At 42.7% G+C, this 25,333-nt stretch overlaps 1 protein-coding gene across 3 annotated transcripts in view; it reads right to left on the bottom strand.

The window, feature by feature from the left end:
- LOC138131805 (UNC93-like protein) overlaps nucleotides 1-25,015 on the bottom strand; it is a 31,022-nt gene extending 6,007 nt beyond the window's left edge. Inside the window, exons 1-3 of one of the 3 annotated variants that reach the window (XM_069049028.1) lie at nucleotides 24,994-25,015; nucleotides 5,271-5,985; nucleotides 5,007-5,217 (exon numbers count right to left, since the gene is read on the bottom strand). In XM_069049028.1, coding sequence (XP_068905129.1) covers nucleotides 5,007-5,217; nucleotides 5,271-5,985; nucleotides 24,994-24,999 — 932 coding nt within the window. In that variant the 5' untranslated portion in view covers nucleotides 25,000-25,015. Of the gene's footprint in view, nucleotides 1-5,006; nucleotides 5,218-5,270; nucleotides 5,986-9,298; nucleotides 9,440-19,129; nucleotides 19,575-24,993 lie in introns of those variants that run through there. The other 2 variants (XM_069049036.1, XM_069049022.1) reach the window with 2 other exon arrangements.
- Between the last annotated feature and the right edge of the window lie 318 nt (nucleotides 25,016-25,333).

Here is a 25,333-nt window from a genome sequence, read left to right as displayed (position 1 = left end):
ACAAACATGTTCAATCATGTCCCGATTCAACATAACGACGGGAAATTCAAACTTTACACTGTTCTAAACGGTTTAATTTTTCCAACGCCTACTTAGCCCAGGATTTTATTTCCCTCCACCACCCGGCGGCACGGCAATTTTGCCGGAGTACATACACTATTACGGATATTATTATCAAGTAATAGTGCAGTGCTAACCAACTTAATTACTGGCGTCTCGCCTCCACATTTTGACTTTGTTGTGTTTTTATACATATTATGTTCTGTGTCAATGTTAAGGAACTTCCTCACGATATGACATGAGCATAATACTCGTAATTATATCTTTTTGAATTTCAACTACTAATGTGTTCCCTAAATCCAGAATTTTTAAATTTTTAAATAGAGATGATTTTATTATTATTTTATTATTGTGTTTATTGCTCTCTAATGCTATTGTTTATTATTATTATTTATTTTTATTATTTTATTATTGTGTTTATTGCTCTCTAATGCTATTGTTTAGAGAGACTGATCTTTCTTATTTCAATTTTTTTTATCTTCGTCCTAAACCGCGTTGGAATCCGCTAACAATTTCACAATTTAAATTTTGATTTTACGTGTTGATGCCAACCAAATAAACAAAAATTACCAACTGTAGAGTGGTATTTTAATTTGACAACCTAAATCTATCGGGCGTTCTAATGAAATCCTGGTCTGGGAAGGCGTTGAAAACCGTCAATTGTTTTGCTTTTAAAAGTGTAAATTGACAATCAATGTTGATAGCTAACCTAAAATTTCTAAACAAAAAATCTTTCTGTTTTTTCCTTTCTTTGCAATGTTTTACATAATTGTTTGTTTGTTTGTTTGTTTGCCATGCGCATCTAAATTCTATTTTATAATTTACTGACAAGTCACGAGATGGCATCAAATCAAATTTTGTCAAAATCTTAAAACTCCTTTGATATATATTTTTTTTAATTCTTCTGATAACGATAGTGGAGAATCAAAGCGACGACAATCGAAAACAATTCCAAAAGTGTCACTGCAAAATTCTTTCCAATTTTTTTCTCGCAAATAAACCAAATCGCTCTTTCCCAATTTCTGTCGGCCTTGAATTTAATAGATGAAATTTTTAGTCACGTGTATCTTACGTAAGTATGCACATTTTGCTTTACAAAGAAATAGTAAATTAAGTTTTCAAGTTGGAAAAGGAAAAAAAAATCCCAACCTGCACAACCACAACAATTCCATTAACAAAGTTCTAGGTAACTTGTTATTTCTTAGATACAATAACAGTAGCGTTTGGTTCATATTAATTTTTCTTCGTCTCGGATGTATTACGGTTGTTTGTAATTGGCGGTTGTGGTTGCGGTTACGGTGACAGATGCACCCCTGTAATTCTTGAATTTAGACACCGATTACGTCAGTTTTCCGACATGGACTGCAGATGGCACAACGACAATCGCATCAGTGGAATTCCTGGATAATTTTGAATTTCCTCCGCGTTCACGAAGCTGTCCGAAGTAATGAAGCATTTCCTTCGCATTTTGTCCAGTAAGTGGCCATAATGGCGTTTTTCAGCGACCGCGGTCGGAATCGCCGGGTGCGCTCCGACAAGTCGTAACCTGTCGCCGACTGTGGACAAGCGATAAATCTGAATAGTTCAAGGACAATCAATCATCATCCTTCTGCGGTCGGGGTGGAGTCGAAATGAAAGTGTGCAACAAACTAACTAGTCGGCTGGTTATGTAAGTGCATACCACCTCCGCCGGTCGTAATGAGTTCTTTGACAATTCAAGTGTGACCGGAGAGTCGGTCGCAACACGAGCGAAATCCAAAGAACGGAGGCCAAAAAGTGTGGCAAAAAGCCGTTGTGGAATAAAACGCCGCGCGGCACATGACATTCCGGGAAACGATCTCGCTTCTTGCACTAACTGTAACTGTCAATTTGAATCGATTCGGCTGACAGTTTTACTTCTGCAAGTGGGAAAGTCGGGCACGTCTCGAGCACTTCCTGGCGCCAGCGGAGCGGTCTTTAATTGAGGTTCGCTTTACGCAACCGGAGGATTGATTGTTTGCCGTTGATCGTATGCGGCGAAGAAGTGTCGATAATTGGCGACTGGACTGTGCGAATAACTGGAATTGTCATCGTTTGATCGGATCCGCTTCGATCCGGTTAACGAAGTACGTATCTTTTGGACGGCGTTGACGCAATCCCGTCGTGGAAAAAATCCACAACAGATCCCCAAAGATGAAGCAGTGTCAACATTGGCGCGGTGTCAACCTTGCGGTCCTGCCATTGCAACTTTTTATGATCCGCGATGGCAAATATTTGGCGTGCGAATAAATCACGCAGAGCCGTAAAGTTGGCCAAACACAACACGCATCCACGCCGGGAAGGCTGTATCGATTAAAAGGTCAAAAATGCAGCGCGGCGACAATCGTCGTCGCCGACCAATCCGTAAAACCGTATAATTAGAGAAGCATTCCGGGCGAGTACGCGGCCTTGCCGAAGATAAATAACAGCCTATAGACATTCAAGATGGCGGCCTTCGCCGGAGAAAGGTGGATGCCAAATCTCGGCTGACCGTCGCCGAAGAGCTCGCGACTCCGGTCGCTTTCGAATTTCGTTGGGGTACCACCAGAGGTGACTGACACGCCGCCTCGATTTCGAAAAAGTCGACCGGAAACTGGAAAACGGATGCCGAATTATCGGTACCACCGAGATTATCCGTTTCTGTTACGTAACGAGCGACTTCCGTCGGGTACTCACGGCCGAAATTCGATTGTCTCGAACCTTCCGAGCCGACGCGGATGGGGTAGGTCAGGTCTCGTAGACCTTTGGGCGCCGGCCTCGGCGGAAGGTTGTTTGCGTTTTCGTCCAAACAAGGAAATTACCTAATTGCTTTACGTCACCCTTCGCACAACTCCCACAGTACCACCATCATCCTATTTGGTCGTGCAACTCCACCCGAGAGGTGTCGGTGGTACCGCTTGGTCCTCTTGGTCGTAGGTACTCTCTTTACCGTTCAAGTTTCGAACCTACTTCACTATGTGGTACCGCGAGGCGTGCAAACAGTCGCTGCTAGTGCCACGAGCAGCTTGCGAGTCAAGGTAAACCGTGTTTTACGATTATCATTATCGCTTTTTAAAGCTCGCGATTATGTCACTGGACAAAAGAACTCTATCGGCGATGGTGTAACGAGTACCACCGGCACGAAATGCAGGTCCAATCGCAATTTCCTCACGGCGATAATTTTTTGTAGAAAGTAGGGTAGTACAGTACCACCATGCATGCACCTGGAGTTTTTTCGATGTGAAGAGCGGCTCCGACGGCGTCGTTTGCATGTTTTCAAGGCTTTTCCCATAAATCTTGTACAAGACGAATTCTGCAATCTTGCGTGATCACAATCGCACAAACAAAACATTTCTTTATCTGTTTGTACGCCGTGAGCGGTTACATGTTTAGTCAAAAATTAATTTTTATTACCCACTTGATGCTTCATCGCCATAAAAGTTGTTTGTTTGGACTTGGGGAGCTTGATAAGACTAATTAACTTCTGTTAAAATTTCCTCAAAGTTGTAAAATTGGGACGAATTGACGAAACCAAATTAGCATCTGTTTATTCATGTTTCTTCGCGATTTCACACCCCATTCTTCCCAAACCCGATCACCTCGAACCTGGAGGTGTCGACATCGATTCGCCGCTTATTTATTACGAGTAGTATCGATAACCACCTGCAGAACTATCGAGTTTTCGATTTTTTCCCACCGCTCACCTTGAATCTCATTGGACGTCAAACGCTCAATTTGCAACAACGATCTGTCGAAATTTGGAAAACAACAAAGAGCTGTCCGTACGCTTCAACTCGAAATTCGGCGACCGATTGATCGAATGTCAGGATAATTATTATCAACGAAGAGTGAACATTAAATTGCAATTTTTAATAAAAAAAGCAATGACCTCACAAAAGAGGACGCATGCGATTTGTGCTGATAATTAGTATCCATCCCAGTCATTGTCCTCTGCGCACTGGCATTAATATAATAAACATTTTTATCGTTTCCACACACGGCGATTTCCAAATTTTTCATTGTAACAATGCAAATCAGACATGCCTCCAACTCGGTACGTTTCAGAACAAATTGCAATTCAAGTTATCAACTTGTAGCAATAATCTTTGTTGCAGTTTTAATCTTGTCGCTGGTCCAAAAATTAAAATTCTCACGCAAATCTTCAATCGATTAAAATTTTCTAGGGGCCCAAACCAGTACCAATCAACACAACAAATTGACACAAGTAAAACTTTCAAAGTCAACTCCCTCCAAGGAGGGAGGTCTCAGCTCTTCTCTGGATTTAGAAGAAGAAGTAAGCGGTACCTGATCTGACTTACGTAAGATGAGGATGCTTACCGGAAAGCATCTCTTTGCCTCCGGTAACGCTCCAACTTCCTTCTTTACCTTAACAAAAACGCTAAGTACGTCTGGTACCGCCTCCGGTGGTTCTGGTGCTTCCTTCTTGGTGGTGGTAATAAAATCAAAACAGTATTGGGCGCACCCGTGATCTTGTCAACTACATTTTTTATTTCCAATCGAGCGATTACATTCCCAAATTGGGCCGAAGGTTCTATGTAAAATCTTCAAATTCCATCAAGGTTCGCAATTACGACGCGGCAACAAGGTTCCACTTGAACCTGTCCGATCGAACCGTTTCGATTGTTGATTCGAGCTTCTTCAGGCTGTTACACCGATTAAATTATGATCGGCGACTTGTGAGTCACCTGATTAATTCATAATTAATTAACCGGTACCTGTTAGACGTAACTGGTTGGGGGGATAATGACGGAGATCGATTTGAGATAATTGTATTAACCGACCGGCCCAAAAACGACAGGAGGAAAATCGTTACGTAAGACAGTTGGCCCCGGCGACGAGCGAATCCGGCTCGTGACCGATCAAGGCAAAATCCCGACTCCGGCCGTTTCTTGCGCGCAGCGAAAGAGCTTAACGGTAATGCCACTGACCTTGATAGAGGATCCACGGAGACGGCGATGAGGAAGACCGCCGCGAAGATGCAAGCCAGGTAGATCGCCGCGATCTCGTAGATTTCCTTGTCGTCGGGTCTGGCCAGGTTGTCGTTGCTGGAGCTCATGGTGGTGCAGAAGTTGGCGCCGCAGCCCTCGTACGTGACCGGTCCCGTCTCGTTGGACTCGGTCCCGTGGGGATTGCTCAAAACTGGATGGAACGGATGAAAATCGAAGTCGCTCGATCGCAGTGTGTTTGCTTACCCAGCGATGAAACGAGATTGCCCCAGAGCTCGGACGTCTGCCAAGCCAGGAAGAAGAACCCGAAGAACCGGACGATGATGCCGTCGACGGCCTGGTCCGTCAGCTTGGCGTAGACGCCGGCGACCTGGGTGAGGTAGGTGGCCTTGGAGGCCCACATGGGCGCCGCCCCGATGCCCAGCAGCACGCCGGCCGGCACAAGGGTGTAAAACTTGGGGTAAACCTGCAGTCCGATGTAGGGCGCGTAGCACATCAGCGAAGCGCAAAGGGTCCACTTCACCGTTAGCCTCTTGATGAGGAATGTCGGAACGAAAATACAACTAACAACGAGAGCGGCGTAGATCGCGCTGAGGGACACGGTCCCGAGGCCGTCTTTGGCGTTGACGCTGCTCTGCAAATTGGCCGTTCCTTGGAAGGCCGTGAACTGGATCATGAAGGCGCAGGAGATGCACGACACGTTCTTCAATATCCTCCATTTCTCCTTGGTGGGTAGCTTGAACTTGCCCTGCTGGGAGGCCTCCTCGTCTGTTATTTCTTTGTTGGAGGGCTTGCCGGGCCAACCGTTGTCGCCGTCCCCTTTGAAACCCTTGTTGTCGTAGCCTCCGGTCACGGAGACCGTGTAGACTCCATCCTCTTTGGTGGCGCCGTCTCTTGAATCGGCGCCGGTGTTGTTGTCGAGGGACGCGGTCATCTCGCGGCCGCGATCACCCTCCTCGATCTGCAAACAAAACAACCATCAGTCAAACACCACCAAATACACCCATTCCCAACCCCAACGCCGACCAAATGGTCAAATCTCAACGTTCTTTCCTACAAATAGAACAAGTGAAGATGTACTGATGGCACCATTGCCACCTTCACTACATCTTCACCGAATGTGCTGAGCTTTTTCTTCTTCACCAAACGTCCCATAACGAATTTGTACCTTTTGGTGCGTTCGATTTCCCTTTTCGGTGTCGTATTTCGTCTCGCGTAACAGTAAACCGGTGCTCCACCAGAAGGAACCGCGTCAGGTCGTTAACGGTTACGGCGAGGATCACGACGTGGGTGCTTTTACGTAGCTTTTGCACTTCCAAGGCCGACTGGTTCCCCGGTTCGGACGTCAACCCCGCTTGCCCAATGCAACAGCTGAAATATTGCTGTTGCCTTTCATGGAAATAAAAACGCGAGTCCTTTAAGGGGCACCGGAGAAAAAAAACCGCCGGACCTGCATCTCGAAGCGGGCGCTCCGTTCGTTTTGCACTTTTTTCGACGGCTATTTTTGGAACGTCGGCCGTGATGCGTGCTAAAATTACAGACATAAAGATGGAATGCTGTAAAGTAGTATCTCTTTAAGGTATAAATAAACCTGCAACTTGATTATGATTTACGTGCGCCGGACGGCTTGTTTATTTTCTCCGCCGCGGACCGAGCCTCGATGGCAACAGTCGCAGCAGCTTTTGCCAAACCCGCATTATCTCCCCCCGACAGGATCGATTAACAAACAAACACCAAGCGACGAACCGGCCACCTCGCCCCCCAGATCTCAACCACCCAGACGGTCCTGTCTGCCGATTCTGAACGCAACAGATGGACAAACAATCTTGTTTCTTTTTCTATTCTACGAAACCACTCCATCATCATCCTGGTCAGCCTTCGAAAAACTTCCTGGACTAGTTTTTGCACCAAGAAATAGACCAGAGAAGGTTGAGCACTTTGATTTTTCCTTCTATCCCTTTTTGTTTTTTTAGCGATGACACAATTAAAAAGCATGGGACGCGGTGCAAGAACAAGTTGTTCCGTTTTCTCTTCGGGTCTGGTCCAGATTCGTGGATGTGGGCAAGGAAGTCGCATCTAAACTGGTCCATCAGATAACGGATTCCTTCTGGTAGTTTTGCAAGTGTTAGATGCCCCATAAAATTTGCATTTCAACCATCTGGTCGATAACCCTCCGGATCTGGTCGGATCGACGTCAAGATGGACTTGTCTGCGATAAATAATGATGGATGGGGGATCCCCCCATCGAGCATTTTGCCAACCAACGGATCGATTTATAACGTCGTGAGTTACATCATTTTAAATGATGTTTACAAGTCCCGAGGCGTTCAACAGTAAAAAAAAAATCCAATTTGCTCCGTGGTAACCGTGAACCTGGTGCAATGAAGGAGTCGATAATTGATCGAATCACATCGTTTCCCACCGTCGGTCGAGGATTATGGATGGATGGGAAAAAAGGCGACCTGGTGAAGGCTGGAACGTTAGCGCGATAGCATTGAGGACCGGTGGAAGCGAGGAGACGATACAAAAAGCAATAAAAAACCAGCGTTCCCATATTAGTTTGTTATTATTGCTAATTCGAGTGTCGGAAACATGTTATTACAAACTTCCGTACCATTGAGTGACAAGGTCGGAAAGATGCGCACGCAGATAGATATTGACCATTGCAATCTTTAATTGCGGGAGTAGAAGATGGAAAACGCGCAAGGGGGTCCGGTCCGTCCCTCTCACGAGTGATAATAATTGAGCTCTGGTGATTATGTAATAATGAAGCGTTTGTCGGAGCGCAATTTGCGACACGATTCCGACGAATCGCCGTACGTGATGATTAGAAAGTTTCTTCTTTTGATGATGGCGGACAGATCCAAAACGTTGGCCTCAATAGCGAAAACGGGGCCCACGGCGCGGTCGTGCTCCCTAACCACAACACAAAAGCCGATCTAGGACGAACCAGGTCAGTAGCCGACCTGGGCACGCCTCCGATCCGCCGATTTTCACTTTTAGGTGAACCACATATCGTCCAAATTCCGTGGGTGTTGCGTCACCACCGCGATCGAATTGCAAATTATGCATCGGACATTTGTTGCATCTCGACCATATGTCACGGTCGCGTGGCAGAAGGTACAATCGCGAAATTATAATTTGGGTCAACAAGCGCCGATAATTGGGATGGAGCATTCGAAGAATGCGGATTGAGGACGATTTAAAGAGCAAACAAGTGAGGTTCTCGCCGGAAAGGTGGCGTTTAGACCTTGTGTCGCGAGCCCTAAGGCTTGTTTACGCTTTTTGCCCGTTCCAAAGGTTCTTCCCGACAATATTTGGCCGCATCTTCTCCAAGGGTACCAACTGTCATCATGCTCGCGTCAACTCTGGCAAAAGTGACTTCTTAGAAGAAAAACAAAAATGTTTACCGATAAAGTTCTACTTTTGACTGTTCCGATCTGTTTTGTTGTCACTTTAATGTCTACATTTATTGTTGAATTTGTCAACGGTACCTTGAAACACAAATCGCAATTAAAAAAATTCAATGGATCGCTTGCCAAATGAAGAAAATTAAATGTGCAATGTGGAAATGGGCTGCCTCGAGGGAGCCTTGAAAGTAGCGAAACTAAAAGAAATAACCCATTTTATGGGCAGCCATAACAAGTCCATTATCAGCAATAAAATTTCTTGAAGTACAAGCAAAATGAAAGTACTGTGTAACCTCTTGACTACGGAACGGATCACAATAAAACGATTTCTGACTTTCTAACTTACTAATTCGGACATAATGTGGTTTATCTAATTATTTTTCTTCTTGTATCTTCTTCCTTCGAATCAAAAACTGTTTTCAAAAAACTAGAATCGTACAGGAAGCCACTTTCAGGTCAAAATTTTTGCAAACAAGTTTGTTTTTGAGAACATCTGGAGGAAACTCGTCCGCGAGAGAATCCAGTTTTTTCAATTCTTCTCCTTTGATTGATTAGTCTTTCAAAAAAACAGAACCACTCACCGTTTGTAGATTTCGATTTGGAGGGAACGCTTTGACAAGGGAAAAGCGGAAAAACTGGCCCTTCTTGTAAAAAACCGACGAGTCAAGTTCATGATAGCCGGACTAACATTGAACGGACTTGATAAATCTGGCCGAGAGGGGGCTAAGGTGATCATGAAGCAGAACGGTGAATCGAACATGGAAGATTGAAAAAGTGATGTGTATTAGTTTTTTGTCCTTCCCGTCTCGGTAATGAGTTTCTTGGGCGCTGATTCAGATGATTATAATAATAAAGACGATTTACCATGGAGTCGACCAGTACCCAATAGAAGCTCACGACAGACATCCTTCGTCTGGGCCTGGTCGAGCTTTGACTTCCATCGCCAGAGTGGACCGAACTGATTGATTTTTTCTTGTGATCGGACGTCATATTCGATCAGAACGATACCGTCATATCACTCGAGATATCACTGGTTCTTGGCACTCCAGGAGTTTCGAGCACACTAAATGTTGCACAATGCAAAAAGGATAATTTCATACTGCAGTTGCAGCCTTGAGATGTAACCTGTGCATTATCATAATGGTGACTATTGTGCATTTGTAACAGGAAATTTATAAACGGGTATTAAAGCAAGTGTCGCATTTGTGAACGGATCCTTCTGCTATTGTTTGCATTTTTCCACGGTTGAATGTCTTTTAAGTGTGATTATTTATGTTCGACGTACCAGCGCGTTCATGCCCATAACCATAAATTTTATTTGGATTCTTGGAACCCGCAGAGTCGACTTTCCGCTATTTTGCGGCACCACGAGAAGACTCATTTGCATCGGGAAAATTCGCCACCGTGCTGCTTCTAGTTTCTACTTCTGGTCCGGGTTCACGATTGAGACACGTCTGTCCCTGGCACCGAAATCGAGATCGGATCCGAGAAAAAATTCAGGCGGATCATCAACGTTATTAAAATTAATTAGTAGGGTACCGCTCAGAAAAAGTACTGGTAATTGCCACGGCACTGTCAAAATGCTTAATTGACGTCGTGGACGTAACAGGACTGTGTTTTTTGCACGCGATCGAATGCACAAAAATCTAATTGCATGGAATTCGATGGCGAAAAAATGGCGGTCGACACGAACCCATCCAGTGGAATTTTCGCGGCCGACTTTCGATCCTGCCAGGAAGCCAACTCGGATAGCGACGATTTTCTGCTGTATTGTTTTTTGTCATTTTCACTACTTCTAGATAGATGGCACGGTACTCACGTCAACAAAAGAACCCGTTTTCTAGACGGTACCCAGTTTCGATCGCATCACACCCACAACCACCGGCACCCACGGAGTTTTCGACCAAGCTGGCCCCGATTTATCACCGATGGATTTATTACTCTCGACGCCAGATCATCCTCTCAAAAACCCTTTGTTAACTTGATATCGAACGGATCGAATCTATTCACGGATGCTCACTGAAAGCACCATTGTGTTCGCCGGATATTGCTGCACCACTTGCCAAAATTAATAACATAACAACTTCACAAAAGCTTGCAACCCTCCTTCTAAAGACAAAAACAACTCGCATCTATTTTTGCTCTTGGTCTATCAAACATATCAATCTACACCTGTAGACCAGAATCTAGAAGAGACGAAGACACAACAGAAGAGAACTGTTGCCAGTTAAAGAAGCTGTTGTCTGTGACAAGAACAACTCCAGACGGTCCACCAGACCACCCGATTTGCCTCCAATCGAATCCCCGTGGCCCCCATTTTCGTGGAAACGACTCCTTACCAATTAGTAAGGCAAAAAGAATGATAAACCGACGCAACGAGCACATTTGTTATTTATTTACGAAAGGTTATAGTACCAAACACAATGCGAATTGTAATTCGAGATAAAACAAAGCCTGCAACTGCGTATTTCCACCGTTAATCCCATTTTTGTGCGAACGGACGCCACGTGTCACCTCCGAGATCCCATCCGGATCATTTTCCCTAATAATACCTCCCGATTTATATTTCATCCGATACCAGTTTAAGGTAATAACATGTTTGGTGAATGCATAATGACATCCTCGTTAAAACCGTAACCTTTTCTGGTTGGCGGCTTCTCGCATTGAATCCGCGTCCCATTGTGGGGAATGAAGATGCAATCCTGGTGTGCAGGAATCCTGCACGACTGCAGTTCCCAGATGAGACTCAGATTGTGTCGACCTCGGCGGGGGAAAATCCGCGAAAATTCGCACACGCGACCGCCAGCGAGGCGACTGCAGTTGTTTTCTTGAAGGCCCACCAACATTGCCAATGCTGGAGACGCAATTATCGCCACAATGTTGTTTGTATTTACGATGGATGGCTTCAGTAATATTCATGATATAACCCGTGCCATATTAAGCTAATTATTTTAATGGTCTAGTGATTTAAGACCGTTAATTAGCTAGGTGGGTTCTAGAAGTTGCTAATTACATTGATTTTCGTCGCCGGATGTGGAAACGTTTAGCGGGACGAAATTCACCAAGCGAATCCTCAAAACATCTCAATCTCCACTTGTCATTGACGAAATTCCCTGTCGGAGACATTCACGCCTGTCAATCGTATAACGGAAACATTGCGCATTGCTCACGTTTTATCCCGGCGCGCCGAACCAATCTCAGACGCGACTTTGGGTAGCCTTTGACGACGAGGAAGTCCGACCAATCGAGACGTATTCCACGAATCCGACTGGGGCGACGTTCAAATAATTAATCGCACGGTTACCCAATTATTCCCATAAATTATTCATAACGAGAACGAGTTTCGGCGCCATTACGCACCCGACAGCTACAGTCCTGTCGGGAAGTGGCACTCGCTCCGATTTTTGCAGGAGCGAATGCCACCGAGAAAAACACGTCCTGCGTGATTTATCGCCTCCAGAGCGATTAATTACGATCAAATAGCTAAGTTCAATGTTTACAACAGTCAAGTAGGTGGTTTCGAGCGTAGGTCAGTTGTGGGAAGCGCGAAAAAAATGCGACATTTTTCATCGAGACCGATAAGCTCGACTGGTTCTTTTCTCGGCGTGATGTCACAGCTCCGAAATGGAATCTGTCCGCCTGATCTATTCAAATTTATGCGAGGACATCGCTCAATATTATTTTCTAATTCATGCATAACGGCATTCGACGAGATTTTTCCTGCGCGCGCCTGTGTGATCGACATCTACAGGAAAATTGAGTCCTGTCTGGTGCCAACGTCACTCTTTCATCATCCTTTTGTTGTGACAATGCTGCATAACACTTTTTCCAATTGGGAAATCGGATTCTTTTGTGGAAAAAATTGGCGAGTCGCTCGATGACGTGCGCCACTGGCACGAGGTTCCTGCTCCGCACGAGAACCAACAACTCTTTGTTGCGAATTCGCCGCAAAATATTCAAATCTGCTTGTGCCTCTGGGCCGTGTCGTAACCGTTGCGTAACCGGCCAAAAAATATTTTTTATGGAGACGTCAATCAAAATTGTGTGTTTTTTTTGTTCATCAGAAATTTATTAATAGCTTTCCAGGTCAAATATTACTGGAAAATCCTTGAAACGCGAGAGCTTTGTTTTCCGTTCTATTCATCGAGTCTAAGCTGATTACGTGAGTAATTTGTGACTTTGTTTATATCGCTTGCCGTTTAATTTGTATAATTTTTCAATTAATTTGTGTAATTTGATAAAAAGTCGGGTCGCGTAATGGCGATTGTGGGTGATAATCGGCTCGTTAAAGAGGTGGAAATTTTTGGGTTCCAGCTGCGAGGACGAAACAAAATATCTGTGAAATTAACACTGTTCAACATAACTCCTGGGTTTACAAAAAAAAGAAAAATAACAGTGACGTAATAGGTCGACAACATTCATAATTTAAATGGAACACACTGTAAATAACCCATCACGAGACCTTCATAAATCCTTTCCAAATTGTATAACGCAACCGGTCGTGATCGACAAAGGAAGTTGCAAATTTGACGATCGGGTCAGCATTCAAAATTTTCAAAAACACCAAACGTTCCTCCTGGATCTGGGTCCGGACAAGATAATTTTCGAATTCTTGGACTTTTTGCTTCGGCGCCATAAGAACCCGTTTGGTGCACTGGAACGTCAATTCGCTCGGGTTCCTGATATTTCATAATCGGCGACAAATGTTCGACATTTCACGAATTCCAGCAATTCAAAAATATCAACAACATTTCAACAATTTGCGGTTGTAAATAGTTGCGGTTGCCTTAAAAAAAAATCCCGACGAGTTTTGCACCTCAAAAATGAACAACAAATCGTGATTAATTCGAAACGTTTGCTACTGTGGAGGAGGTTCCGCCGTACCAGAACGGGTTCTCGACCGCGTGCCAGACCGTTCCAGTCATCTTTGCCGTTCAAAATTTGGCACTCTTGGAACCCTGGACGAAGCAACTCGTCTCGGCTCTTTTGGTCACAAATTTGGTACCCGCGCGGCCGCGTTTTTGCCGCGTCAGAATTTAACGGCACCTTGGCCCGTCGAGATTATTGAAATAACAGCATCACCGAGTGTTGGTGTCGTGCGAATTTACTTTCCTTCCACAGAGTGTGCCCCACTTGACCGCACCTTGCGGGGATCTACGTGCGTACCCAATAGACAATAAATATTGGTCAATCACCATTTGCATAAACAAAAAATCATTTGCATGAGCGAAAAATCGTCGCCTTCGCGATTTTTTCGAAAACGACGAGTACCACCAGGTACGGTGGTGCAGTCGTCGGCGTTTGTCGCCAAACTCTTCGCAAGTAGGTCTGTGTCATACTTTCTACACGCATTAGCAAGTTTAATTTGCGCGATTCTGTCGATCGCCACAATTGTTGGCAGAACCAGACGGTTTTGCTTTTCAATGGTTCTTGCGGTAGGTTGGTCGCCGGTTCGCTGGTACCCGTTAGACACACCTGGAGTTTTTTTGACGGCGTCACGTGGCCAATTAGGAGTCGCTCTCGTAGATCATTTTGACGTTTCCTCAATACCAGACGAGCGATTTGGATTTTTTCGCCGACCGCAATCGGTATCCATCGTTTGTGAGTAAGGTCGTCGGTGCGAAAACAATAATTAATGAGGACAGTCGATTTTGGAAAACATCTATTGGTTGGGTCCGTTGCCCAACGTGAACTTTAAGCGGCCGTGCAATAAATTGCCCAATGAGTAACGTTAGTTCTAATTTAACAAGCATTATTATTCACGAACGCTGTGGCAATAACAGGTTTTCCATATTAAATGATTTTCAATAAATGAGAAAAAACACTTGCCCACCAGTCGTGTTTTGACAAAGTTTGTTCACCTCCCGGGGTTGTCAACTGGGCTCTGTGGTTTGCTCGTTTGTGCAAATTGTAAATACTACACGTGTTCGGTCGAAGGACGTGATCGCCAATTAATTATTATTCACAACTTTTCTCTTACTGTTAGTTGCTAGGTCGGTGTTTGACATTTCTTTGACGTCATCTAATCGTTATTTACATTGTCTGGTAGGGCGTGCGAGCAGCTATCTTCATCGAGTGCGAACTTCCTGCGGGCAAGGGTGGAGCTGACACCCTCCTCCTCTTCATCAGGAAATTAATTCTCCCAGTTTTTTCCGTTGCTCGAGTAAATGGATTAGGTGGCAATTAGCGACGGTTTTCGCACGCCCGATCGTGACGATCTTTATCGGTAGCTTTCAGAAAAAGAGTCACAGGCCAAAATTAGCCATTAATTAAGACTTAATTGAACGGCGAGGAACACTCGGTGGATTAGTCACAAAGCCGAGATGCAGAATATTTTCAGGCATTCCTTGCGATCTCGAGATCCATTCAGCGATAAACGTGTCCCTAAAATGTCTGTTTCCTCCTACTTTTGGACAACAAACTGGCAATTCCGATGAGATCTACATTTCCAAAAAAAACAACCGAATAGGTATCTCTGTAATTGTCTAGATAGAGCACTTGAATCTCCTCCAAATAGAAGTGACTTGTTGATTTGAGATTAATCTAAAAATAGCTTAATTTATGGCGGGCGCTTAACAACAATGGCCAAATGCAGAAAACAGATCACGCCTCTAGATTTAATTGTGAAGATTTGGCTTATCAGAGGCGATAAAATCTCAAGATCACTCGAAAATCCTCTTCAGCTCGGTTGTCGAAAAGCTGGCCAAATCGTACAGGAAACACTCCATATATGCGAACAATCCGACATAAACAAACTTGCATAACATGGCGGAAGTTTCGATGAAAGTGAAAAATAATTTTATATTCACGCATATACTCCGTTCGTTTTCTATTTGACAGCGCTAATTTTTTCGATCGTACACATCCGACCGAACCGACCCACATTACACCGAACCAAACCTAGTTACATAAAAACAGTCGAGCCAGTTCGAACTAGGGAAAACCAGTTCGCACTAGTTCCATCCAGGAGGATGTTTTTCGAATCGGAAGAAAGTTTCCACGATTCGAAGAAGTCGCGACGCTGCGCTTTGCTTTGTTTTCTTTCTTCATTCTGCATTTGGTCGGCTTTTTCCGTGATGCACACGACCATCGAGGAATTCCTTACGGACGAAGGAACAATGCACCGATAATTACCGTGATTGGACCGAAACAATGCAATATTGAATATCGACGGTGACGTCAGGGTTTACTGATTTCGTCGAAAAACTGCAGAGGTGTGGTTGCGAATTCTTGGGCGAATTCTGGTCGAGTTCCGCATGAGGAGCGCGACGTTGCGTCAGTGCCCATACAGGCAATACAGGCTTGCGACACGTTTTTGACACATGTCAAACAAATACAACAATTCGGCCCAATCGAAGAAGACCAGTGGAGTCGCGAAGTGCTGACAAAAAAGATTATGGTTTAGAACATGACCTAACCGTTTTCACGTCTATTGTTTACAACGTTCATTTGGAAATTTTAGTTTCCTTAAGATCCTACAAATATATCTGTAGGTGCACTCCGCACACTGATAGACTGCACCTTTTTAAATCCTAGTTCCCAAACATAGCGCAGTGAAAAATACTAAACTGTCTAGCCAATTGTTTCAGGTTATTGCAGATTAATTCCCGCCAGTAGTAATCCTACGCCTATGATGTTGTTTACAGAATGACAGCTGTCAATCTGAATAAAGTTTCAGTACAAGTGTTTTCAATTGTTGTTGTTGCAATTATTGATTCTTCCAGTATGAATGATATAACAAATTTTTGCGCGCTATTCTACTTTTTACCGCGTAGACACTTGTCTCTGTGTCTGTCAAAAAACGTGCAATCTATCAGTGTTCGGAGTAGAGTATATTCTAACAGTTTTTAAATTTCTCCTCAAAGTTGGTCTTGAAGTGTCAATTGTGAACGCACCACGGATCAGCTGTTTAAATCTAACCTCGCTTTTTGCATTCTTTGTGTTTTTACCCAGCATAATGATGAGTGGTGCGTTTACAATCGACTCTTCAACGCCAACTGTGAGCAGAAATTTAAATGAACACGCTATATAAATGTATAGCCTAATTTGTGTTCTTTTAACAAATATTTATTAGTCTTCACAGGGGAAAAACAAAAAACTGTTTCGCAAGCCATATTGCTCGTTTTTGTTTTTTTTTTCGGCAGACCGTCACCAACAGGTAAAAAGCCATAATTTTACTATCTTTGGAAAAGCTCTACTATTATTATGCTAGGTGCATAATATGATACGGTGAACGTATGATAACAAAAATTTCAAAATGAAAATAAATACAAGCACCAGAATCGGAAAGGTTTTTTTACAAAATCAAAATTGCTAAAATTCGACGAGCCACCGCAACACGTGGGTTTGTTTTGACTGTACAAATGAATTTTTGGCAACAATTAAGCGACGAGTAAACGAACCGAAAATGGTTTTTAAATCACCCTGTACATTTGAAAAATCGAATCACACAGCAAATATTTAGAAAATTTCGTGCACTTACGATATTTGGAGAGAAACCGGCTCAAATTCCCATCGATTAGGTTATCACTGCCACATTTTTGGAAACATTTAAGAGTTTCGATAACTGTACGAACAAACGAGCGCCATCACGGAAATTAAAAATGTTATGTTAACAATCGGCTATAAATTCAATTTGAGCGATGGAGTGGGACGTGATTTTCAATTGTTGTTCCTCGTAATTTACTGGATGTATGCTTTATAGCCAATTATTAATTGTGGAGCCGTCAGCCACGATATTTTCAAAATCTGTTTCTCTTATGAAAACGAAACTTCTACACTGATGGGTCACGATTCGCGTGACATGTGACAACCAAAACGTTTGTTACCTTGATTCCACATTCTTTTATGGATGTTTGTGCGAGTTTATGGTGGTCGATTAAATATTTGATTAGCTTATCGCCACCTGGCCAATCTACAAATTTCGCCAATTTTTTCTTCCGTTCCGAAACGGCCCCGACCATTTCCCATCAAAATCACCACCGTTCTCCTCGACAGATCAATTTGAAAATAGCAATTCGAGCGAAAGTGAAAGAGCGACAACGGGTGTTGATGTCATAAATCATCGCACATGCAAATTTATGGCTATTACACCACACACCGACGATGCAAAAACAAATCTCAAGTACTGTGGGCGTTTTCACCCCGTCTGTCCGTCGCCACCTTTACGTATTCACGATTTGTCTAGACGGCTCAATCCAAGAACTGACCTTAGTCGAGCCCGTGTCCCGCATGAAGAGATCCCTCTTATTGTCTCTCCGTCGCGTGAGGCATGTTTATTCATGGTGGATTCGACGAAACCGATCCATAAATTCAGTTACATAACGATCTACAACACATTTTGCATTGGTCGGGAGTACCTTGACAACAGGCATTGGAAAGTGCACTCTATGAAAATGGCCACTTTCAAAACTAATCAGTATGTGATCGGGAAACCGCGCCGAGAAAGGAAAATTCCACTTGAATCTCTAATAGATCGCCGAGAAATTCAGCTGTCAGCTGAGCGATAACGCGATTTTTCCACCGGGTGACGTCACGCGAAGACTACTCCACAATCTGTTGCGAAACTGACGAAATTACTCACGTTGCCGTAAACATATTTTTCATAATTGAAGTTGCCGTGATTGTCTGGCTGTCCGATAACGATCGGGCTAAAAATAGAGAGCGAAACTATTTTCGACGAGTGGCACTCGTGATCGTCCCAAAATAGCCCAAAAGTGACAAAAACAGATCGATCGATCGATCAAGAGCGTCTGAACGATCGACTGAATATTCATCGGAGGAGGTTTTTCGTTCGATTGCGGTAATGCGGTCGATCGGACTTGTTAAACACGCCGTAATAACAGTCTGCGGTGTTCCACACCGTTTCTATTAATTACCGACGGACAGAAACTGGCTCCGGAGCTTTCCGGCGGCGGTCAAGCTCCGGCCCTTCGGACAACCGTCGATCGCTCTCCGCGCAATTATCGCAAACAATGCAATAATTAACGAGTGAGTAATCGCCGACTGTTATGTATAAAAATTTGTTTGTTTGGGCGATTACGAGCGAGATGTGTTGGTTCGCGGGAGCGGAATTTTTCGGGGAGTGACGTTTCCTGCGCGACATCTTCGGAGCGCAATCCATCTAGCCCTAATCCGGCTAATCCGGATGCAGTGTAGGCTCGATCCAAGATTAAAATCTGACAATGGTATTTTCAGATTGATTAGGCGATCTAAATCCCGACGCGAGCGAAACCTGTCAATAACAATTAAAATTAATTAATCTACCGCCGAGGTGCCGTGAGGTGCATGGAAAACGGCGATTAGCCCGATTCGCGGGGTCCGTCCTTGGCTGGCGAATTTTCGCACAAATTTTTATTTATCGCTCGGTTATTTGTTGTTAAATAATCAATGTCAGGCGTGTTCAACGACTCCGGTGCGCTCGTGGGCAAGGGAGCCGCGCGCTCCTGCAACTGGTAAATATTGTCATTCCGTCGAGGAAAACAATAAATAACCATCGACTGGTCGGCCACTTTTCATTCTTGATGGCATTTTAATTCGTGTCATTTGCGATTTTATTAGGCTCGATTACGAACGGCAATTCAACTTTTACCGAAGCCGGCAACGAGCACTTATTATCCTTAGTTATTATTGCGAAACCTCAAAACGCCACTTTCTAGAGGTGTCGACCCGCCGCCGACATCCCCGAGGACTTACTTGATAGCGTGTGGGAAGTCAACCGCCGTTTCGGCGCAGCAGCTGGGTGGGGTAAGTCCGGTCCCGGATCCTCCGTCGTCCTGGAGAGCAGCTCCTGGTGCGCTTCGGCTCGTCGAGGTCGCGGCAGACCACGGCGGAAAAATCACAGACACTTATGTTTAACGCGTTGGGATGGATGCGCCCCAGCTTCGGACCTGCCGGTTCTTGTTTGGGGGAAATCGCCTTATGCTGTCGTCGAGTTGAGGAAACCGAAGAGCCGGTTGTAACTGGTTACGCTCGCGTTACGACCACCACATGCACCGCGAACAAGAGCTAGGTGTGTACTGGCTCGCCGACGACAAGTGCCGAGGTTGGAACTGACGAGACCTTTTCCCCAGGACCAGCTTTTACGGAGATAGTTCACGTGCTTTCTGGGAAGCTGCCGGAGGTGACGTTCTGATAGGTGCAGAAGCTGTCGACTGAGATCCGAACGCGTCACGCCTCCTGATAACACCGCTCAGTCCACCACGTTTCGTCCCCGGAGCGCGTCGCCCGAGGAGGCGCTTTCGGCACGGGATCGACGATCGTTCCAGATCTTTCTCCCACGCGACTGACAGACATTTTATTTCTTAGACATTTTTGCCATTTGTAACGTGTCGTTGAAATTTTCACGGTGGCTCCAAAAATTTTTTTTTTGTGGAAATAAAACCGAATGGGAAGAGAAACGACACGCTCGCCACCATGTTTCGTAATCTTCCTAGCAAAATTTAATTTTTACGACATTCGTAAACAATAAAACTGTTTACTCGTTTAATAAAAAAGGTTAAATATTTTTCAATTATTAAATTGTAGGAACAATAAGAAAATCGGGAGTGGTGGTACTTCTGTTTTATTGATATTTTCACAATGTTTGGAAAATGTTCGCAAGGCCGATCTTTCCACAATCATGAAATTTTCAAGGTTTCCCTGTAAAACTTTATTCTTATCTGTAATTGTTTCGATTAGTACCAAGCGCAAACCATTAAACTAGATTATTAATTATTATCTAGATTATTTAATTAAACTAAATTAAATAATTTTAAATTCCTCTATTGGTTGGGCAAAATCTCTCAGGATCTGCTTTTAAGACTGACATCAGTGACATCTTTGTTCTTATTAGAACAACTTTTTTATTTTTTTATAAAAACAAGAATATTAATTTACTCGATCCTGTTTTACAAAAGATGAGATCAGGTCTAAAAAGATTTTTTAATCTGTTATTTGTTAAAAATGAACAATTAATGACGCATACGAAAGTCTTGAACAAAATAAAACCAAAAATATAAGCATTTATCAATCAAATGACTGATTCATAAAATTTGGCAATAAATACAAAAATATTGTTTTCTGTTTAACTTTTGCATTTCGGAGCCTCTTTTGCTCCGCAACCGCTTATTTAACTGTTCTCTGACCATTTTCTTTGTCCTGGAGAAAATCCAGTACCGACTGTGCGAGAAATAGCTTGAGATTTTTACTTTGTGTCAAGAGGTTATACCGGTTCTCGGTTATTACCGACATAATCCTACTTAACATTGGCATGGTCACCGTTTAACACGGGTTTTTTGCCAGATTTGATGGTATTACCATTGCAGTAATGCAGTAAAAGATGTTCACTTCGTGCAGTGACAAAAAGACGAACCACACAATCCGCTCAACTGGACTTTATCCCTTCTGTATTTATTTTATGGCCAGAGAGTGAAAGATTTTTTGACAAACAAATTTTCTTCTACAAGAAGGCCGTCCTGGAAAAGTAAACATTTAAAAATATGCAAAAATATGACAATTAAAACGAAAACTTGCGTTAGGTAACTGAAATTTTATATTTTTGGAACAGGAGCAAGGAGAAAAGAATTATAAAATGCAAACAGTCTAAGTATAGACATTTGACAAAACGAGGATTAGGTAAGTGAAATTATTTCTGTTTTTCCATGACTGACTAGTTCTTTATCACTTGCACTGGCTAAGTAAGACGTTGGTCAACAAAAAAGTCTACACTCACATTGTATCGGGTGTTCATTTAAATTTCTCCTCAAAGTTGACGTTGAAGAGTGGATTGTGAACGCACCACCCGTCAGTTTGCAGAGTAAAAACACAAACAACGCAAAAGTGAGGTTAGATTTAAACAGCTGATCTGTGATCTGTAGTCCGTGGCGCGTTCACAATCGACTCTTCAACCCCAACTTTGAGGAGTAATTTAAATGTACACCTGACATAACCACCACACCTGATATTACCCTTTTTCTTACTTAAAAATGGCCGATATTATGTGAAACTTTGCACAACCTATAAAAGAGTAAACTGCTGTATGGTTCTGTTTTCTTGTTTCGTGATGCAAAAACTTAATCACTAAATTAAGCAGGGAAATTATAGTTCGAGTTTGTCGGAGCACAACCTTCACAAATAAATATTATTTTTACTATTTTTCTCTCAATATTTTGCAGAAACCACGAAAAGATACGCCGCAATCTTTGCTTGTGAAAATCTTGTTTCCATTGGCAACATTTTTTGTTTCATGATCTGAGTCACGAAGAAAGTTCTTTAGCAATGAAACCTTAAAAGACCACAATCAAAATCACGAGTCACCATAAATGTGGACGTGAATATTTTCTGCCGCAAATATTGCAATTTTCCCTCTGTAAACCTGTCCCGGCAAAATTTGTCTAGGTCACGTAATCCATTATCAATCTGGAATATTTTCTTTTTACGGCCCAATTAACATGGTAAAAAACATAAAAATTGTAAAAATTTATTCAAATCGATGTCTGGAGTTCTGTACTGACCACGAACTTGCCCAAATTACAATATTCTGTTGCAAAATGTCCACCCATGAGCGACTCCTTGTCAACAAACTTTCTGAATAAAATTTTAGTTTTTGCATTCGTCGTCTAGACAACGTCAACTGTGTTAACCTTTTTTATTGCAACGTTGGTGATAATTCTGTGTATTGTTTTGCTAACGTCGATATTGGCGATATTTTTGACCAACGATTTCAACCTACTTCGCAACAATTACGGTAGGCGCATGGAAAAAATAATAACTGTCTTTTTCTCTCTTTCATTATGATATGAAAAAAAGCAATTATTCCACGTCCTAGTGCGATAGAGTTGATAAAACACAAAACGGCAAACAATAATGAAGAAAATAACCTGGAAAGCGTACCGAATGCGGAGAGTCCATCAGCGCTTGCAGATTACGAAGTGCTCCCAACAAATAGCATTTCCGTTAAATTAATTTGTCAACAAATCAGTGAAACCGAAATTATATTTGTTACCAGTGCGATTAGATCGTTAAACTGTAACATTAATGAAATTCTTCACTTGAGAAAGTGAATGTTTATTTTAGATTTCCATTTGACCGTTCATCAGAGATAATCTTCTCTGAAGAACCATTTTAAGGAATCGGCGGACCGGAAGCTCTTCGTCCGATCGCTGACGTACCAACGTTAATTGTCTTACATTCGTTATTATTCACTTTATTACCGTTAAATTAACGCAAGGCGATGACGTGCGACTCCTTTAATACTACTTTAAACCAAAGTAAACTGCACCGTTTAACGTCGTTGGTGAAACACACGTTTCTCGAAAAAATACAATTGATCTTTCACGCAATCTGGAAAATTCCGCTCGACTGCAGATTGTAAATTAATTAACAGTTCGTGAAAATTATGGACATTTTGTGTGGTTTGCAGAATTGTGCTGACCTTGACTTAAAATCTGTTTAAATTTGGAATTGTATTCTTTCCTCTGAATCGCTGAAATGCTAATTTTTGGGTCACATCTCTGCACCCCAATTTACAATGGCTATCCATAACACACTCGAGGTACTTAGAAAGTTCTTTATTAGGTAGACTTTCTCAAAAAATGGTCTGTAAATTTTCTGCGGAGCACAGTATAATGTCCGAGATCATCCACTTTCACAATATTTCTTAATTAATGATTCAGAACTTTGTGGTCAGTGCAGTACTCAGCTCGACAAGTACCTACATCTCCGCATTAAATATAAATTTAAATTCACTTAATCTGTCTATTCAGAAGAAGCAAACCCAAAATTATCGATTTTGTGATTACTCTATATTATCTCTGTGGGTACTGCCGACCTCGAAAATGCTTCTTCTTCATATCTCTTTCCAAAGAAATAATTGCCTAGTCACTTAGACAAACTGGCATTGTGATGACTTCGTATCACGTGACGCAAAGATACTGATAAAGTTGTCATTTCAATCTTGCAGATCCTGTTACGGTTGCAACTGGCACGGTTTCTCATTTCAATGGGAAAACAATTATCACCGAGAAGATAACTCATCGAAGCGCTGGAAGACCGGCTTTTCGGCAATTTGCACAAAAAATATTGGCATTTTTTAATGCGAGTCCGGTTTTTTCCGGTTCCGAGTACCTCTTGCGTGAGACCTTGGTCGTGTGGTACCAGAAACTGGTCCTCGAATCGAAAATAATTTGGAAAAATGTCGTCGCACATCGATCGGTGTGAGAATTTTTGACAAAAAATTGCAAAACAAGTTCGAGGCTAGTCGGTATTCAAATTACCAGAAGAATGGTGCTTGCGCACCAAAAAAAAAAATTCGAAGTCATTATTGGTCAAAGATTAATGCGTCATGCACGTTAATATAAAGAGGGATTAATGTCGATGCGAATTTGTTTGTTAAGAATGACTTATGGTGATGATAAGGCACATGGAGGCGATTAAAGAAAGTGGGACAGGTAGAAAGTACTTCGGTACGACGGGCGCGGTTTTACTAAACTGGAAAACCTACGAAAAATCCTCGCAAAGTACCGTTTTCATAATCTGGTTCTGGTACTTGTGCAAATAGAATCTGACAAAAGTGGGAAATAGTTTTTGGAGAGCACTCGATTATTTTCGGATGCAGATAAAACAAGCCACATCTTCCAAAAATAGAATTTCCCATGTTACCGTGGTCACGTTTGATTAATTATTGATAAGGTTTTTTCGCGGCAGTAAATAAAACAGATTTATCTGCGACATCCTAGAAAAACATTTTTTGACACCAGTTTGTTCTGAACTTATGCGAACGTTATTTAAATATTATGAATAGTTAAAGCTGGAGCTGAGTAAAGCTTGAAAAAGTACACTTTCGTTCGGCGTAATCCTGGAGCGTTATCCTGTGCAACTCGCATAATCGCGTCTAATTCCGATAAGATCTGACAGGTATGTCGTGCGAGAATCAATTAAAAAATTGTTATGACGTCACAAAACAATATTGTATCTACATTTTGGAATTAGCAGCCCAAAACCCTTGGCAAACAATAAGAATATTATTAGCTTATTTGCACAATATGGTCCGCCATTAATGATTGATAAAACAGCTGATTTAAAGTATTAGTGCATAATGACTATCCTCTACGGTGAAGAGATAGAAATGGAGAATAATCCCCGTGGATTTTTCTGATAGGCAGATTGCGATTTAATCGATAATGCCTTTATATTGCGGGGGGCTCACAAAGAATTACAAAAGCTACAAAGTTTGATTTGCAAATCCTCCAAGATCAATCAAAACTAGCAGAATAAGCGACGAGCCGAGGAATGTAAATTTTGTGCAATTGGCCGAATCGATTCGCCACCGGAAAAATTATTTTTAGAAGACAAATTGATCACCTTTATTGTTTTAATCAATCAATGTCACTTGACAATGCATCGCCAGATTAGGCAATAAAAGAATCTATTTTTTAAACCGTTTATTAATCTGGAATCAATACTAAGTCTGTTCTTATAGGATTGCGATAATCCTGCAATAAAACTTCTACTGTCTACTTTAGACCTGTTAAAAAACGTGTGAAAAACTGAGCGAGGGAGGAGAAAATGTCTCGACTTACCATCATCCTCCTGGAGACATAATCCCTTCACCACTTCACTAGACAACACAAACAATCGACTCGCTGCGTGAAAAAGCGCCTCAAAAAATTCTTTGATAATGGCGGGGCCGCAAAAAGACACTCGGAGGAGGCATAGCGTACGCGGTGGGCTGAAATCAAACTGCTTTGCTTATCGGAGGCGAGCATTGTTGCTGTTGTTGGTCGTTGTTTTGCCGAGTGTCGAAGACAGAACAAACAAGAGGCGATTGCTTAATGGTGTCAGGTGTGGGCCGGAGGAATTTGGCATTTCTTTGCCATTTTCGGTTCTCGTCTCCGTCGGATCGCGTTTCGGCGATAAGCG

This window comes from Tenebrio molitor, chromosome 1 (genome assembly GCF_963966145.1).
Source record: "Tenebrio molitor chromosome 1, icTenMoli1.1, whole genome shotgun sequence".
Taxonomy (NCBI): domain Eukaryota; kingdom Metazoa; phylum Arthropoda; class Insecta; order Coleoptera; family Tenebrionidae; genus Tenebrio; species Tenebrio molitor.
The sequence above is the reverse complement of the archived record's forward strand: the minus strand, read 5'-3'. Positions and strand labels throughout refer to the sequence as shown.